Here is a 19,326-nt window from a genome sequence, read left to right as displayed (position 1 = left end):
ATGGTACAAATGCAGAACTGTTGAGAACTGTTGACGATCTAAAATTAGTTTATATTGCGACTTTTTAGTTAGGCCATTAAGTTTCCTGAGGACCATATCATAACGTCACGTTTTTAGTTTGGTATTGTTTAAATTATATTTGAAGTTACCGATGAGCTGCAGAATTTGCTGCATAGAGTGTTAACTCTTTCACCGCCAGCATTTTTCATGATTTTCACAAAAGTTTAATGCATCCCAGAAAATCCAGAAAATAAAGGAACAGACCCTCTGTTTAAAAAAAAAAAAAAGTTTTATCCTACCTTCATTAGTTCTCTTTTTATCACCTCTCAAATATGGGTAGGTTTCTTCAAAGAGATTCAGAGCGATCATCAAAACATAAACGGACATACAAATGTTTGCCCTAGGGCGATACATCTGGGTTTTATAAGTTGCGGAAGAGCACCCGGTGGATAATAGCGGTATTGCGGACTGACGGAAATACTTGTCAAGGGTGGGGAAAGAGTTAATGCACAATGCAACGTCATGTCAAAACAGGAGTAAATGTGTGGCGCTACGTAGGGTCGAGCATAGCCGGGTGATTCTCACAAAACCATTGAAACACCACGGCACTAATGATTTTAGCTTTAAAATGTGTAATATAGTAACATTAAAAAGCATCAGAATTAACACAATACTGTGTTCTACCTTGCACAATGTGTGATTTCAACATAAGAATTTATAATTGGAAATTTTATCTCCTTTTCTGCTGAAATTCTCATTACCGCAATGTGTCCGGCTGTTTTAGAACATGCGTTATGTTGTAATTTAATCAAATTAACACAAAAATATTAAGAAAAAAAAAATAAATGGATGTTTTGCTAGAATACTTTAGATGACAGAAAAAATATTTACTGAATATTCATGTATAATAATAATGAAGAAAAATTTTGAAAATGATGTGTCCATGCCTGATGTTCTCATCCTCTGCAACACTTTTTGAGAACAGTTTAAGCACACATACAAAATTTTAACAAAGTTTGATTTTGAGTGACCAAGCACATGGACCAGTTACTTCAAGATGGCTACCAGGTAAGATCATTTTTTTTTACAGTTAATTTGAAATATTGTCTTGTCAGAATGCTTACACGACATTTTGATTATCATTACCGCAACAGATGCTTATTAAATGTTAATTTAATTAATAGAAGCATAATACTTTGATTTTAAATGCATGTGCAGAATCTCCAAATTATGTTCTTTCAGGTTTGTCATGTCATTTTGAAAATATGTCAGTGTTGATGTTTTCTGACTGTTGCGGTAATGAGATTTTTTTAGGACTAATTTTTTAAATTATGTTACAAAAAGTGTTAAATGATAAGTAAAAGTTTTTAAATTAATGTTCCCATTTACTCCAGACTTTGTTTTTCAATGTCTGGTGGGAAAAAAAGTAAATTTAAGCAATTTTTACATTTTCATGCTTGACATTTTTAAAACCAAGTTTTCGTGAGAATCACCCAGCCATATTCTTATGCTGCGTTTACACCAACCGCGTTTGAGGTGTCAAAATCGTGTCTACCGCGCCTAGTTTGCCGCTTGAACAGTTTGAATGCATTCGCACGTCTAGAGCGAAGTAGATGCGCGGAAAAAGCAAGCATTTGACGCGCTTCAGAGGCAAAATCCGCTTCTTGTGGGAGGGGCAAGTGCTATGCGGTTGTTTGTTTGCAAGATGGCTGATGTTGATTGTGCATTTATTGAGAGAGTGACCAGTTTGTATTTGGTCACCTTACTAAAGGGGCAAAATAAACGCCGCGGGTCGATAAACCTCACTTGACTCAAAAGTGAAATGTGTATTACAACTTACCAGGTTGCCCAATGTCTTCACTGACACTCTCCCAAGCGAGGTCCTTTTTATTCCTGTCTCTATAGAAATAACAACTTGTGTCGTATAGATCTGGGTGACTGCTTACGACAATATCAAGCGCTCCTCCACGTTGAATTAGTGACTCCGGGCGGGGCTGCCGCCACAGCAACAAGCAGGCTGCTGATTGGTTAACACGGCGCGAAATTCCGTCAAAGTTAAAATTTTTCAACTCGGGCGTCAGCCGCAAATTCGCGTCAAACAAAAAATGCACAAAAAGCACAATTCGCATGTACCGCGCCAGGAGCTCAATTCGCGCAAGACGAGCGAATGAGGCTGAATCGCGTCTTTCGCGCAAGACGAGCGAATGAGGCTGAATCGCGTCTTCCGCGCCAAACGCCTAATTCGCGCCGCGAGACCTCCAGGCTAACAGAAGGCTGAACAGATAAAATGTATCGCCCGATGCACAAAAAACTGTCACGATGACTTGGATTAATCATATGGTGTTGAGGTTCTGTTGGGTTACAGAGTCACGAACTGCAGTGTTTGCCAGGGTTGATGGGATACGGACATCATTGACATCTCCAGTGTATTTAACTGTTAAAGGTGAGCTGGCCAACAATAAACCTGCGGGTTTCATGGTGAGGTTTAATCTTTTTACACACATCTGCCCTAAGAGGAGATACTGTCAATCAAATACACTCATGTGCATGCAAGTGTGGGGTCTTACGTGTTTCTCCCCCTCGATTCTCTTGTCTGCGTGCTGCACAGCTTCCAGGTACTTAAAATGCAGCTCCATGAGTCTGTCGACCTGCAGCGGGAGAGAGAACGAAAGTGGATGAGTGTCTTACACATGCAATGAGAACTCCACGTAGATACACGCCACACATACAAACACTACACATGCCACACACGGATAACACGCAAATACACACACACGGTTGTGCTCTAGGACACTAATTCAGATTATTTTCCAGAGGTTTTCAATTTAACACGCAGTCAGCACGACCCATCTGTTACTAAACGCAACACACATTTACTTTCACACCTGTCTTAAAAACACTGCGTCGGTGCTGAAAGATGAAAAAAGTCTGACGTGATGCAAGAGCCAAACATCCATCTGCATGCGCACTGACTATTAAAACTATAAATCGCAGAATGCAAGAGCACATCCTTAAGGCCGGATCACAGTAAATGACTTCATGAGTCGACTTTACAAACCCACGTCTAGAAATGGTATTTAATTGGAAAATACTCTTTAAAATGGAAAGTGTTGATTTACATGCATTTAATGGAATGAATTATTCTATAAATCAGTAATTCATTAATACCCCTACAATTTTTCACATATACCTGAAAAAATCGTCTCTTTTATGTTTCACACAATAAAGGGTTTGTGTTATTTAAAGATGAACAGAAACATGTGTCATCTTTCTAACACTTCTATCTAAAGATACGCAGAAGTGTCGTATGATGGCCATATGGCCGATATCCTTCAGTTCATAAAACTACCCATAATGCACAGCTCCTGTCAGAGTGATAAAACAAGGCCCAGCAGGACTGTGAGAGTTATTTTAAGAGTAGTGACTGCTGAGCGATAGCAGCGCTGAAGAACGACATGCGTGTTCATTCAGGTGATGTATGGAGAACCCTAACAGAGACCAAAGGAGACATTGAACATAAGACACGGTGCGTACGGCATCAAAACAGATGGAGAAACCTACACGACAAAACAGCTGAAAGGCGTTATAAAACTAAATGTCTAACTATAATACTAATTACTGATGATGAGAAGGAAGAGAGAGGAAAGAAGGAAAGCAGGACAGAAGGAAGTAAGAAAGGAAAGAAAAGAAAAGAGGGAGGGATGAAAGAAGAGAAGGAAAGGAAGGATGGAAAGAGGGAAGGTGGAAGGAAGGAAGAAAGGAGAAGAGAAAGAAAGGAGGGAGGGAGAGGAAGGAAGGAAAGAGGAAGAAAGAAAGGTAAGGAGAAAAGGAAGAATGTAAGGAGATAGGGAGGGAGGAAAGAAGGGAAAATGAAAGGACAGGGAAGCAGAGATGAAGGAGGAAAGGAAGAAAGGAGAAGAGGAATAAAGGAAGGCCAAGAGGAGGGAGGCAGACATGAAGAGAGGGAGGGAAGGAAAGAAGGAAGAAGAGGAAAAAATAAGGAGGTGGGAGGAATGAAGGAAGAAATGATTGAAGAATAAAAGGACAGGAAGCCAGAGATGTAGAGATGAAGGGGAGGAAAAAGGAAGGACGAAAGAAGAAAGGATAGAAAAGAGAAGAGGAAGAAAGGACAAAGGGAAGAAAGAAAGGAGGGAAGGAAGGAAACGAAGAGAGGAAGGAAAGAGGAAAGTTGGAAGAAAGGATGAAAGAAAGGAGTGAGGGAAAGAAGGAGGGAGAGAGAAAGAAAGAAAGGTAAGGAGAAATGGAAGAATGCAAGGAGGGAAGGAGGAAGGAAAGAAGGAGAAATGAAAGGACAGGAAGGCAGAGATGAAAGAGGAAAAGGAAGAAAGGAAGGCCAAGAGAAGGGAAGCAGAAATGAAGGGAGGAGGAAAGGAAAGGAGGAAGAAGAGGAAGAAATAAGGAGGGGGAGGAATGAAGGAAGAAATTAATAAAGAATGAAAGGACAGAAAGCCAGGGAGGTAGAGATGAAGGGAAGGGAAATAGGAAGGAAGGAAAAGAGAAGAGAAAGAAAGGACAAAAAGAAGAAGGAAAGAAGAAGAAAGTAAAGATGGAGGAAGGAATGAAGAAAGAAAGAAAGGAACAAATGAATAAAAGAAGAAAGGAAGGTAAGGAGAAGAGGAAAAATGTAAGGAAGGAAGGATTAAAGGAAGAAAGAAAGAATGAAAGAAGGAAGGAAGGATGGATGAAAGGACAGAAAGGCCAGGGAGGCAGAGATGAAGGAAGGAAGAAGGAAAGTAAGGAAGGAGAAGAGTAAGAAATGAAGGAGGGAGGGAGAAAGCCCAAGAGGAAGGAGGCAGAGATGAAGGAAGGGAGAGAAGGAAAGATGGACAGCGAGGCAAAAATGGCGGGAAGGGCAAAAAAGAGGACGAAAGAAGGAAGGAAGAAAAAGAGAAGAGGAAGAAAGGTCAGAATGAAGAAAGGAGGGAGAAGTGAAGGAAGGAAGGTTGAAGGAAAAATGAAAGGCCAAGAGGATGGAGTCAGAGATAAAGGGAGAGATTTACAGAAGAAAGAAATAAAGAATCAAGGAAGAAAATGAGAAGAGGAAGAAATGATAAAAGGAAGAAAGAAAGGAGGGAGGGTGGAAGGAAGGAATGGAAGGAAGGAAGTAAAAAAGGAATGAAGGACAAGAGGAGGGAGGCAAGGATGAACGGAGGGAAGGAATGAACGAAAGTAACAAAGAAAGAAAGAAGGAAGGAAGTAGGGAGGGAAAGAAAAAGGTGAGTAACAGAGATAGAAAGAGTAATAGAAAGAGGCGAGCGTTCTTTCCAAATAAGTTTAATTTGCTGAAAATAATGTAGATAACATGTGTCACTAAACAAAGCAGGAATACTTTATTATAATAGAGCATCATATTGGATATGCAAACAGCTTTAAACATAAACAATAATTCATTTTATCCAGAACCGTCACTGTCTGTAAAACACAATGACTTCATGCTCAGTAATAATAAAAACTAACACTGTGAAGAGAAGCTATGATCTTTATAATAACTCTCTATTAAACCCATTAACCTCCAGACTCTCTCAATGCTCTTCTGTCAGCCGACTTCATGTTTTTAACAGCACAGAATAATGAAGTACCGCGTCAGCCGTCTTTATTTTACCTTCTCACAGTCGTTCTCTGTGAACTTGCTCAGAAGACGACTTCTCTGCTGCCCTTTGAGGTTCCTCAGCATCGAGGCGATGATGGAACAAACATGCTCTGAAAGAAACAACACAAAGGGTTTAGTGACCTCATTTTACACCCTCGTGTTCCCCGTTCACGTTAAATTAAGGAAAAACTGCAGCTCTGAGTGGGAGGTGACAAAGAAACAGCGATGCGATTTTCTAGACCAAACGCGCAAAACAATGAAGTCTGAAAGCAGACACCTTCGAGATTACACGTCTGCCCTTGTTCAAGTTCTCCCTCGTTCCTCGAAACAATTTCAAACTTGTAGCTGTCAGAGAGATTTTTGTCACTCTTGATCAAAACTTGCCACAGCGATGGCAGAATCCTGCGTTTAAATGCCTCAGAGACTTTGAACGAGTGCAAAAACATCAGAATAAGTCTGACAGTTATTGTAATGCATCTTAAAGTGACCAATATAGACAAGAAGTTATTGTAAAAACACTGTAACAAGATTACAAGTAGATTATCGCTTTTGTAACGCAACAGAATTTAATAAAAATACCAATGTTTAAAAAATAACTATATTAATAAATCATTGCAATCCTAAAATATTATTTATCAAGAACATTGGCTTTACCTGCTAATGCATACTATAAAAAAGTCAAAGCAGACAGCTCGTCTGATCAGAATTCAAAACTGAATTAAAAGAACGTCAAGAAAGAGAAAAACTGATAATTCACTAAAAGATTAAACACAAAAAGAAGTTAAATGTGCAGAGAAGCAGCTGAAAGGCTGTGATTGTGTTAGATAAGCGCTTGAGATGGAAAATGTGCTGTCGTTCTGAAAGCTTTAATGAATGTGGAGTGCATGAAAGTATTCGTCTGCTACACAAACACATTAATGAAGAAGCATTAGAGCAGAACACACAATAACCATGAACTGGAAATCTCACGACTTTGCTTTCCACACAGGTATGAGAAAAATGTTAAAATGCATCCGAGAAGGTTAAGAAATGTATACCTGTTGGAATTGTCCCATGTCTGTACAATTTGATTGTGGGTTTATTATAAATAGCCAAGTATAGTGTATAGGGCTGGGTATCGATTCAGATGTTTCAGATCGATTCAATTTCCATTCACAAGCTTTTCGATTCGATTCTCGGTTGAATTCCGAATCTCGACTCGATTTTTATACTCGATTCAACTCATTTAGATTTAATACAAATATTCCAAGGAATAAATCTTTGGCAATAAATAAATAATAAATAATAAATATTTATAAAAAAGAACAGTGAACAGAAGTTTACAAGTAGGTAATTAAAAAAAAGAAATTAAAAGCCACAACACTATCGTCGTCGTCTTGCTTGCGAAATCTAAAATGCTTCCAGCATCAATCTTGACAAAGCACCTGAAACAGCTATTTTAAGCACTGGATGAATAACAGGCTTGCCTTTCGCTCCTTGGTAACATCGCGCAAGGCAAAAAAAAGAGGGTAACATCTTGTGGAGAAGACTAGTAATTAGATTAACGTTAATCTTACGTTCAATGTTTGCGGAAAAAAATATGAAAAAAAAAAAACGATTAGTGGCCTTTGAGAATCGATAGCCAAAAAAAAGATTAATCGAAAAAACGATTTTTTGCCCAGCCCTAATAGTGGGCATCTCTCAAAAAATATGAAATATTTATATGAAATTTAATATAATAAAAAATGTCTTAATAGTTCAAACAAATAAATATAATAAAATATGCAGTTCAATTTTAAACAGCTAATATTCATATTTTAGTGTAATTCCCAGCTTCACGGGCTTATTGCTTTAGATGAGTGTTACTTTGAACGCATCTGTATGTGCCATTACGCAATCTAGCAACATTTAGCGACTTTCCAAGCAAGCTTTAGCTACTTTCCATTGAAAACAGTTGCAACGCTGGTGCATGCCACACTACCAAGACAGACAAAACAGAAATGACCAGTGTTGGGGAAAGTTACTTTTAAAAGTAATGCATTACAATATAAAGTTGCTCTTCAAAAAAGTAACTAATCGCATTACTTAGTTACTTTTCATGGAAAGTAATGCTTACGTTACCTTTTAGTTACTTTTTCTTGGCTGAGGCTTGATCTATTTTTTGTTTTTTATGACTGAAAAGTTCTGCATTCAGAAATTGCATATTTTATCACAAAACTGTCGAGCCCTGGCCTGTCATCTCAGTTTCTGACTCAAACTGTTCCCACACAGGCGTGTACACATAAAGTGCATAATGTGACTACTTTAGTTTAATTCACTACATTTTTTTAAATGTAATTAATTAAACAAAAAAGGTAACTTTCATTACTTTTTAAAAAAGTATTCAAATATTAATTTGTTCATTTAAAAAGTAATGCGTTACTTTACTTGTTACTTCAGAAAAGTAATATAATTACGTAATGCACGTTACTTTTAATGCGTTACCCCCAACACTGGAAATGACAGAAGCAATCATGATCGACTAAATGCTGATGACATTCATTTATATGCAAACAAACACACAAGTAAATACTATGGAAATATTTTGCCTCTCCAAAAACTGTGTGCGATAAGTCAATATAGTAATTATCACGACAGGCCTAATCAAACATATCTGATTCAACTCATCATCTTACTCATAAAAACCTGAATGGTGTGTTTAATAAGGGAGACAAGTAAAACTAAAATGTGCAGTGCTGGGTGCTCAAAATAATTTATTATATTAAAATTAATCATTTCATACATTTAAACTGTCTTTGAAACCATATGGCATATATTTAATAGGGATATGCATAAATGGTTGAATATTAGATCTGCAATAATAATAATAATAATCTCGAATTGACAAAATGCTATTCAAATGTTTGTTTTTAATGCTTTTTCACTTCACCTGTATTGTCTTTTATAGACTTTAAATGTAAAATTTATATGAAAATGAATTTGTATGCATTTCTGATTGTTTAGGCAATTTAGATCTCAGACTAATTTAAGTATTTAGAGTTTTAACACCGTCACGTTTTATCTCCAACACATTAGCGCATCATGAGTGATTTGTTAGCTTCCTGTAAAATAGCCAACTTTATGTGTACAACTTTTCAGTGTACTATGGTTTCGTTAGCTGGGATTACACAGCCCGAATTTTCCCCTGCGATGTCCGTGGTGCTGAACTCAAAATCAGCTTTGCTTATTTGTGACTCTGAACTAATTTGCGCTGCTCTTAGTATATTGTGTTGGTCATTTGGAAAATCAGCTGTTGCGCCCGTGTTATTTTATTTGCACTTTTTTTGTAAATAACCCGCAGATATTACCACTCTGCTCTGCGCTTTTTTGGAATTGCGCTCTCATGCTAAATTGCCCCGTTTAGTAAATCTGGCCCTTAATATTTTAATATTATATTACAAAAAAATGCCCATGCCTATACGTATTTTCTTGAGAAAATTATTTCTTCATGCCTTAAAATATTTTGAATCTAACAAAGCACTTGCTTCATTAAATATATGTGGAAACATGAATATGCAAATTACTCCCCAAATCCACTCAATTACACCAGCTCAAGACTGAGCTTTCAAAGTATACTGACCGCGACTACGCGCGGATGGCCGTGTACCGACACATACGCAATACAAATGATTTCTTATTCAAATTATTACTTTACCAGGCTGTCAGGGCAGCACTGATTTGCAACATTTACAGTACATAAAAAATTTACGATAAGTAAAGAAAAGTAGCTGATCCACCATTGCAAAAAAATTTGAACAAACATCAAGAAAACCAAGAACAGGAATCAAACATTATGGTGACGAAAGTGCTCCACAGCTTTCTGTTCTTGGAAGAATTGAAAATAAAAGAAGAGAAAACGATGTTTGTGCAAATGCTGTCTCAATATTTTCTCGTGCATGCGCTGTTGTACACATACTGTCCGTGCACTTTCCGTGCATATATTTGTTACCTTGCAGGACTGCATTTTTAAATGGGGGCATTAGTATGGCTGTATTAAGGCTCAGTAATGGCAAAATAGTCTTTAAAAACAACATGAAAAGAACCTCGATAAAACCAATCGTGATATGATATTTACCCCATATCGCCCACCCCTAGATCCGCAAGGTCAATACATTGACGATATCAGTTACAACATGCTTTTTAGCCTGGGCTTAAGGCTTGTACAGGAAACCATCACATATATACAACATTCAATTTTGAATTGCGCAAGGGGACTTACATACTGCGTACATTTAACAACTTACTTTAATTAGTAACACCTAAGAAAACAAATAAGTTAAAGTAAAAAAAAAAAAAATGTTTTAGGCGTTACCAATTGAAGTCATTTTTTAAGTTGATTCAACTTTTTACAGTGTAAAACAAGAAAAAAATGAATAGAGTCAAAAAAAGTGATTGAAAAACATACAGAAAACTTTAGTAGAAGAGTATTATTTAAATAAGTTAACTTTAGTTGACAATCACTCCTCTGACTTGATAAAATAGCATTTGCATAACCTGTCGACTGAACTCCTTCACCTGTTTCCATTCCAGTCTACAAGCGAACACACTTATACTGTAAGTCTGAACACACTTCAAAATCATTGCTAATCACTGAATTGCGAGTGTTTAAGACGGTCTCTTCTGTACTTAAGTACGTGACACCTATAACTGCACATCCATACGCAGCGATAAATAAATATTTAACTGCTCTATCTCATACAAGCTCTCACACGCTATAATCAGTCGGCCTTGATAAAACAATTTAATTTGGCCTTGGCTCTCGCCGGCACTGAATATCAATGAGACGCCTTGAGTTTAAACATCGGTCCACGCACGTACACGCTCACATCTCTTAACAAACACATTAGGCATTCTAATTCAGCAGCAGTGCGGCGGGGCGCATTAATCAACACGCTCCAACAGGAAGAGCTCGGTCAGCACAGGCACATCGCGGGTCTTCAAGGCGACTCCGGGGAGCACGGCCACTAGCAGAAGAAAAGTGAAACGTTATTAGCGGCGGTATAAACTGTCTAAGGTGAGGAATACAGCCGCAGGGACAGAAGAGAGGGAAGAGGCTAGAGGTCTGAGATAAGTGCCTTATCTCCCAGCTCTGCCCCAGGAAAGCTTTTGTCATCATTATACGCAGAAAAGAGTCGACTATCCGACACCATTACTCCAGGTCGCCAAGGCAACGGGAAGAAAGTCCATCGGCTGCGGGCCGTAAATGCAGCTGGGCTGCCGATTGGGGGGGTGTGTGTAATCTCTGTGGTATTAGCTAGGAGTCTGAATTTTTGCAGGGATGCATGTGCACTAGTTCATCCGCAGTGACGAAGGATTTCTGTTACAAATTGTTTAAGAAAAGCGGATTATTATATTATCAACACAAAATCTACAGAACAGGAAGTGCTAATTTTCAATAATGAATCCATTAGCAAAACCGTTGAGACAAGGAGAACAATGACCCGATTCCAAGTTTCATTTCGAACAGAGCTCTGGAGATCAGCGCAATTACGCCAGTGCTTCTGATCCAATTTAACAAAGCAATTGAAGCACTTAACGCAATTATTACGTGTCCGGTAAAGATTAAAAAGCGGTTTAAAGACAATCATTAGAAATAAATGAACCTCTGCGCTCCCCTCCGCGGTCGCTTCAAATCACATTTTGCCGATCGAGACGACAACGCAAATAGTCTCGATAGACGCCCATCCCTCGACAAAACTTATATTAGCTTTTGTTACAGAAGACATTTGGTTAAACCACAGGAGTCATTTAGTCTAAAACAGCCCAGAATCCCCTGTGCTGACTGATCAGAGATCAGCCAAACAGAACGACAGACGTTTAACTGACATCTGTGCCAATATCCACAACGGAGTATAAAGACTCTTGTGGTAACACTTTATAACTAATTTTAACCTAAAATAACGCTTAACTAATCAGTAGTACATCAATTATGAATAATTAATTGAATACAAGCATCTTTTTTAATTCATAGAAACAAAATATATCAAATTTAAGTGAATTTGTGGATAAAACTAGCAAAAAATCTGCCAATGGGGCAAGTAATTTTTTCTTGAATTAAGTGTTTAAGAAAAAAGTTCAAGATTTTTTGCTTACCCTATTGGCACATTTTTTTGCTTGTTTAATCCACAAATTTACTTAAATTATTAGTATAATTTTTTATCTTAAAACTAGACTTATTTTCTTAGGTTATTTTGCTCATCAAGAAAATGCATCTTGACTTGACAATTTTTAGATATTTGTGCTTAAAACAAGACAAAAATAATAACTAAGAAAGTCACTTTTTGGAGTGTACAATATTTTTTCTCAGTATTAGATTGCCATTAACTAATTTTAGCCAATAGTTGATGCCAATATAAGCCAGCAACAACTGTAACTTGATACATTTTACAACTGTAAAAACTAAACAAGAATAATATATTGAAAATAAAACATTGCAAAGTCTTTTTATATATTATTAATATCACAAACATTAACAAAAAATGACTTTCTAACTTAGTATTTTTGTCTTGTTTTTAGTAAAAATATCAAAAAATTCTTAAATCAAGATGTTTTTTCTTGATGAGCAAAATGACCGTATAAAATAAGTCCAGTTTTTTGATAAAATTTATCAAATTTAAGTGAATTTGTGGATAAAACTAGGAAAAAAGTCTGCCAATGGTGTAAGCAAATTTTTCTTGAATTAAGTATTTATTTAAAAAAAAAATGCATTTTTTTTTGCTTACCCCATTGGCAGATTTTTTGCTAGGTTAATCCACAAATTCACTTAAATTTGATACATTTTGTCTAAAAACTAGACTTATTTTCTTAGGTCATTTTGCTCATCAAGAAAAAATATCTTAATTTAAGAATTTTTAGATATTTGTACTGAAAACAAGACAAAAATACTAGATAAGAAAGCCATTTTTTGCAGTGTACAATATTTTTCTCAGTATTAAATATGCTGATAATTTTCAACAAATTTTAGCCAATAGCTGATGCCAATATAAGCCAGCAAAAGCTGTAATTTGTTTCGTTTTTACAGTTGTAAAGTTTATCAAGAATAATCGATTGAAAATAAAACATTGCAAAGTCTTTTTATACACTGCAAAAAATGATTTTCAAGAAAAAAAATTCTTAGTATTTTTGTCTTGTTTTCAGTAAAAAATATCCAAAAATTCTCAAACCAAGGTGCCTTTTCTTGATGAGCAAAATGACCTAAGAATATAAGTCTAGTTTTTAGACAAAAAAAAAACATACAATTTAAGTGAATTTGTGCTTAAAACAAGCAAAAACATTTGCCAATGGGGTGAGCATTTTTTTTTTCTTGAATTAAGCTTTTTTTAGATTTTTTTTCTCACGCCATTGGCAGATATTTTTGCTTGTTTTAAGCACAAATTCACTTAAATTTTGTATATTTTGTCTAAAAACTAAACTTATTTTCTTAGATCATTTTGCTCATCAAAAAAATACATCTTATTTTAAGAATTTTTTGATATTTTTACTGAAAACAAGACAAAAATGCTAAGTAAAAAATTTAGTTTTTGCAGCGTAGGCAGTCACCGCCGGAGCACTTATCCAGTATACGAGCAATAGCACAGGCGGAGGCGGTCTGCATTTGTTGATCGTGCACCCAAAATCCTGCCACTTCCTTGGGCACAACCTTTATTAAAAATGTTAACTATACATAGTGCTTAACTAATTAGTAGTAAATCAATGATTACATTTTTTGAATACAAGCATCTGCAGATAATATTTCAAATTGCATTAATTGTCATGTGCTGACAAGTTTGACATGTGTCACAGATGTGAGCAATGAGACAAATGCATTTTGTTTTTGGGTGAACTGTTTCTTAAAGTTTCTATAAAAAGGAAAAGATGAAATATGGAAATATGCAGCCAGGGAAAAAGCATGACAGACCCTGTTAGGTCTCCATCAGAATATATTTGGTCCTGAGGACATTCATCTCCTCTAGCCTGAGGAACACCAGAACCAGGAGCTTTTAACCAAGACCTTGATGCCTTCAGCTGGACCAAAACCTTCAGATACACCACAGGAGATTCTCTAACTAACTATACTTTTTTTGGGGGGGGGGGGGTTAAAACAACACTGTTGTGGTGCTCAAGTTTAAAACACGTCTGCGTCACACAAACTAAAATGCAATAAATGTGGAGTGTGTTGTGTATTTGCTCGCAGAACTCTTTCATAAGTACTAACAAAGTTTTCTTTTGTTCTTCGCTGCTTTTGTAGCTATTAATCCTCAACAAAAGACTCTGAGCACAATACAAAGACAAACACACTATCTCTTAGCTCGGTAAATCTTCTGTGTTAGGTCTGTAAACAGAAAGAGCTTTACCTAATGAACTCATTACAAATGCAAATGTAAGCGTGCGGTCGCCCGTGATGCAGTCGAGTAAATTTCAGAGGGGATTTAACGTGATCAAATGAATTTTTACAATGGTCCATAAGAGCCGATCGGTTTAATTACTCAAACTCTATGTTGTAAAAGCTGATAATGAATTAATCTCTTTAATGACATCTTCATAAAGACCATTTACTCCAGAATTAAGAAGCTGAAAACAATAACAAAGAGGGTACGCTTGCATAATCTTGAGACTTTTTAAGACGACAAACAATCCTGTATAAAAAAACAAATAGGAACTTTTTGTATTTAATAGTTGCTGTGGAGGATCAATTTGCTGAAGTTGAACAAATGCACTACCTTTGCAAAGTTTAACAGATAATATAATACAATGACAGGCTTTTTCACACTTTTATTCATAAAAGTCTGTCTGTAAGTACTTTATGAGACTGATTTTTATATCTCCAGTGTGAGACAGCGGGTTAATTAATTCTGCCTCCCAGATGAACGTACAGATGTCACATCCCATTTTCCCACACTTGACTGAACAGTGACATCTGAGCGTTCAACAGTCTGTGCTGAACACAAAACCACAGCACAGGTGAACTGACACCACAGCATCTTTCTCTCTCTCTATAACATTATACAAACAATACACCAGTATGCATGCTGTATAAAAATGAATGTATGAAAGCAGTCCCAGCTGTGTATAAGAGGCCTAATGTGCAGAAGAAATAAACTAGGATTCAGCCTCTCTCTCTCTCCATTTCTCTTTCTCTCTCGACCATTAAGAATTAAGGATGGTGTGAGGAGACGTAGTGGCAATACAACACCAGCAGCTGAGATTTTTTCTCACTGTGGAATAAACCGTAAATAATGGTTGAGAGAAAGATATTGCGGTGATATTACAAGGCCTGTGTGTGTATGTGTGTTTATTTCCTGCTAATTGAGCAACTCTGTCAAACTAAAGCCATTTTGAAGAGAATAAAAGTGCTGGGAAAACAGTAAATTGCAGCGAAATTTCTGGATGTGCCTGAAACCGAACAAAATGTTTGTGTTGGCCATAAAAGCTGCTGGTTTCTCGAGAAAAAAGCACTTCATCTAAGATTAAAGGCAACATGAAATTAAATTTCACCATATTTACTGCACTCATAAAATCTCTCTGGTCTTATTGTGCAAAACTCATTAAATGGACTTTATTTTAAAGAAATCTTTCACCAAAATGTAACTTTTTGCTGGCAAATTGAGACTGCATGTGCTAAACAAATATATTTTAACACTTTCAAAGGAGAGTTAAATGTAATGGAGGGTTAATGTAAAGGTGCGCCGAGGGTTAATGTAAAGGTGTGCCGAGGGTTAGTGTAAAGGAGGGTTCATGTAATGGAGGGTTAATGTAAAGGTGCGCCGAGGGTTAATGTAAAGGTGTGCCGAGGGTTAGTGTAAAGGAGGGTTCATGTAATGGAGGGTTAATGTAAAGGTGCGCCGAGGGTTAATGTAAAGGAGAGTTAATGTAATGGAGGGTTAATGTAAAGGAGGGTTAATGTAAAGGAGGGCCGAGGGTTAATGTAAAGGAGTGTTAATGTAATGGAGGGTTAATGTAAAGGTGCGCTGAGGGTTAATGTAAAGGTGCGCCGAGAGTTAGTGTAATGGAGGGTTAATGCAAAGGTGTGTCAAGGGTTACTGCAAAGGTGCGCTGAGGGTTAATGTAATGGAGGATTACTGCAAAGGTGCGCTGAGGGTTAACAAAATGAATGCGCAGATAGTTAATAAAACTGCACAAAGGTTAACAAAGATGTGCAGAGGCTTAGCAAAAGAGATGCACAGACCGTTAACATAAAATTTTTATTTAATTTCACCATATTCACTGCATTCATAAAATCTCTCTGGTCTTATTGTGCGAAACTCATTAAATGGATTTTATTGTAAAGAAATATTTCACCAAAATGTAACTTCTTGCTGGCAAACTGAAACTGGATGTGCTAAATAAATGAAGAGTTTTGTTGCAAAACGAGATAACTCCGTTTTTAACATTTTTGTCAAAACATGTTTATTATTATGTTATCATGTTATTATTTTGTTTTATTACACGGCTCTCTGGAATGCTTGATTCTGATTGGTCAGTTGAGACATTTGCAGGTTCGTTCTTTTCGAATAATAACCGCTCCAAAATAATAACGCATAGCCGGTACTACTTGCACGAGTAAAATCGCTCCGCGCCAATAAAGATCAATAAAGATTACTGTTTGTTTGGCGCCATCTTGTGACAAACACTATGGACAACCACGACAAGACACAGACAGCTTACTGAGACTACTTGACACACAAAAAAATACAGAATGGGCATTAAAACTTCTCAAAGAGTGGCTAAAAGAGAAAAAATGGAGACAAGTATGAAGCAGAGGATCTTAATAAGGTATTGCGATCATTTTATGCATCTGTGCAAAGTTTCGCGGAAGGATAAAAATGTTAATTTAAAACAAATATGCCAATAAAATGTTTCAAATTCATATTCATGTCCAGTTTTTTTTCTTATGTGGCAAGTAGCCGTGTAATAAGCGGGATAATGTAGAGGCAGCCGGTAGTTATTGGGAAATAAGCCCCTTCAGTGTGATACAAGACCCTCCGCTTCACGTCGGGTCCTGATCACACTGTCGGGGCTTATTTCCCAATAACTACCGGCTGCCTCTACATTATCCCTTACTTATGGTGCTACTTAGCTGTATTTTTTAAGTTATGAAGGTTTAAATCAAAACAAACCAACTGCAGTTGAATTGATATTAATTGGAATGCACAACCAAAAAACGAGATTTCAGAAAGAAAAAAAAAGGTGCAATTACGGTTAATGTAATGAAGGGTTAATGTAAAGGTGTGTCGAGGGTTAATGTAAAGGTTCGCTGAGGGCTAAATGTAATTAAAGGTTAATGTAAAGGTGCGCCGAGGGTTAATGTAAAGATGCGCAGACGGCCAACAAAATTAATGCGAAGATAGTTAACAAAGCTGCACAAAAGGTTAACAAAGATGAGTAGATCATTACCAAAAAAATGCACAGAGTTAATAAAAAATATGTGTAAGAGACGGTTGACATTTCGTGTCTAAATCTGCGCGGAAAACGCGACCGTCTGTTGGTTCTTGTCACATGACATGCGCTTGCGGAATTCAATAAAGTTTAAATGTGGGGTACACAAAATGTGCAGGTGGCGAACAAAGATGCACATAGGGCTAGTATAATGATATGCAGAAAGTGAATATTTAAGTTAATAATTAAGTTAATAGGTTAACGCAAACCTTCATGCTCCTTGTCCGATACTCCGACTTTTTTCATTTTCTTGGGTGTCTTCATAAACAAAGGGAATATGGTTCTGAGACCCAGGATATCCACAAATTTGTGACAGTTATCAGCACCTTCTGGACCGATCATTCCATAGTCCAGAACCTTTAACGCGCTGACCCGAGACATCTTCTTCTCCCTGGTAAGAGACAATGATAACCAATCAAACGTGGAAAATATCACTGAAACGATTTAGCACAACAATTCATGACCCTTTGTTTTTATTCTCAATTCACATACAGTTCAAACCAATAATCACACACAAAGCCTCCATTTTTCTTTTTCTTAGACACATAAAATGGATTTAGCCTGAAGTCTATGAGGTGTTACAATAAATAAACTTCTGTTTTCTGCTGTATACACAAGTTTATAGTAAAAAGAGTTTCTCGAGAGAATGGCACACAGACAGCAGGTGACGATCATAAACACACTCAGAAAAAACACATCCGTCCGTCACAATGACAGACTCATCAAAAACAACAACACTGTTTATGTGTAAACTAAAAGAAGATAGAAAAGAGAGATGGGGTAAATACAATAAAGGTTTAAATGTAACTTTTTGAGAAGACTCTCTTCAGAACAGACTATTATATCATAAAGTTAAATGATTCAATCTTATACACACCGAACACTGAAACCCCCCCAAAAAACATTGTTTTACACTACATTGATATGATCAATCTTCCTTGTGCATCTTTAAAATGAAGAATTAAGGTCCACCTGAGGTGTGCAAGATTTTGTTTGGTTATTCAGGACTTACAAGAGGCTTTTACATGTCTGTAATGAGATATTGATTTAGCCTTTAGCACCATGATTAGCGCTGCAATCGTGTGCCATGACATCACACTGAAACATGTTTTACACTACATGCACGTGAATGCCCAAAAACTAACAACAACTCCCTTCACCAATCAGAGACAAACCTGAGCATGAGGTTCATAAGCTGAAGCCCCTCTCCCTTCAGGAAACGATCGCGATTGGCTGGAAGCATGAGACAGGAACAGAGGGCATCAAACAAGTTCTCCATCATTTCCTGCTCTTCCGGTGTGGATGGATTATGACGTTTAAACACCTGCGATGAAAATGTCATTAAAGTCAAATCTCATGAAATGAATACTGATTGCACCAAAAGGTAGTCAGCAAAATCATACTGCATCAATCGAATCTATTAAGACCATATTATAAGGCTGCTTTACATGTATTTTGACTGCAATCCCAGAATGCATTCCAACAAGCTTAAGGCCCTAGTATGTTTCGTTTTTATGCATACCCGCACAGTCAAACGCATAGCCTTGCAAAGTATACTACATTTGTCTCATATGCATACACTAGTAGCATTTAAAAAAATGTGCATTGTGATAAACTGCAATACCTTTCCTGTCCGATATATTACTGTACGCACATTATGTGTGCAACCTCAATTTTTTATATTACTGGACAGGTAAGTCTGACTCCCTTTTCTCATCTCTCAGGTCAAAGCTCCAATAAAAACTGAGCTCCAGAGGTGCACACTTAATGATAAGATGCATATCGCTTTGAAATGCAAAATTTGATGAAATGTGCATCGCATTCACTGTATTCTGACCATAGCGTATGCCTTAAAAGTTGAGTATACCAAGGCTTTCGAAATACTAAATATTTAATTAAATACCCATATATGAAAAGTATGGATAAAAGTTGTTTAACATCACTAAAAACTGATCAAATTTAGTTTAAGTCGTTTGGTGCACGATGACACACAGCCCTCTCACGTGCCTATCATATTGCCCAGTTGATCTGTAGTGTGTGCAGCTCAGACATTCACGTAACCCTGCTGCACGCGTCAGAAGGTTTTTACAAAGTTAGATGAAGGTGAGTGGTCGCATAATTGACGTTTCTCCTTTTGAACCGCTCTGGCACGATTTGCGATCACACTGCGCCTAAAGCCCAAGTAAACCGTGCCCGAGACCACCTTTGCAAGCTGACCGGGGGAGATTAACCACACCTCACCCAGGCACGGGAGCGATCACACTAGTCAAGCAAACAAGGCT

General features: G+C 37.1%; 1 protein-coding gene across 1 annotated transcript in view; it reads right to left on the bottom strand.

Annotated features, from left to right (window-relative positions):
- The window catches only part of ctnnbl1 (catenin, beta like 1), a 49,635-nt gene that overhangs the window by 17,002 nt on the left and 13,307 nt on the right, over window positions 1–19,326 (bottom strand). Inside the window, exons 10-13 of the mRNA XM_055188531.2 lie at window positions 18,220–18,368; window positions 17,254–17,435; window positions 5,624–5,721; window positions 2,568–2,648 (exon numbers count right to left, since the gene is read on the bottom strand). Of these exons, the coding sequence (XP_055044506.1) occupies window positions 2,568–2,648; window positions 5,624–5,721; window positions 17,254–17,435; window positions 18,220–18,368 (510 nt within the window). The remainder of the gene's footprint in view (window positions 1–2,567; window positions 2,649–5,623; window positions 5,722–17,253; window positions 17,436–18,219; window positions 18,369–19,326) is intronic.

Source organism: Misgurnus anguillicaudatus, chromosome 13 (assembly GCF_027580225.2).
Source record: "Misgurnus anguillicaudatus chromosome 13, ASM2758022v2, whole genome shotgun sequence".
Lineage (NCBI taxonomy): Eukaryota > Metazoa > Chordata > Actinopteri > Cypriniformes > Cobitidae > Misgurnus > Misgurnus anguillicaudatus.
This window is presented reverse-complemented; position numbering and strand designations above follow the sequence as displayed.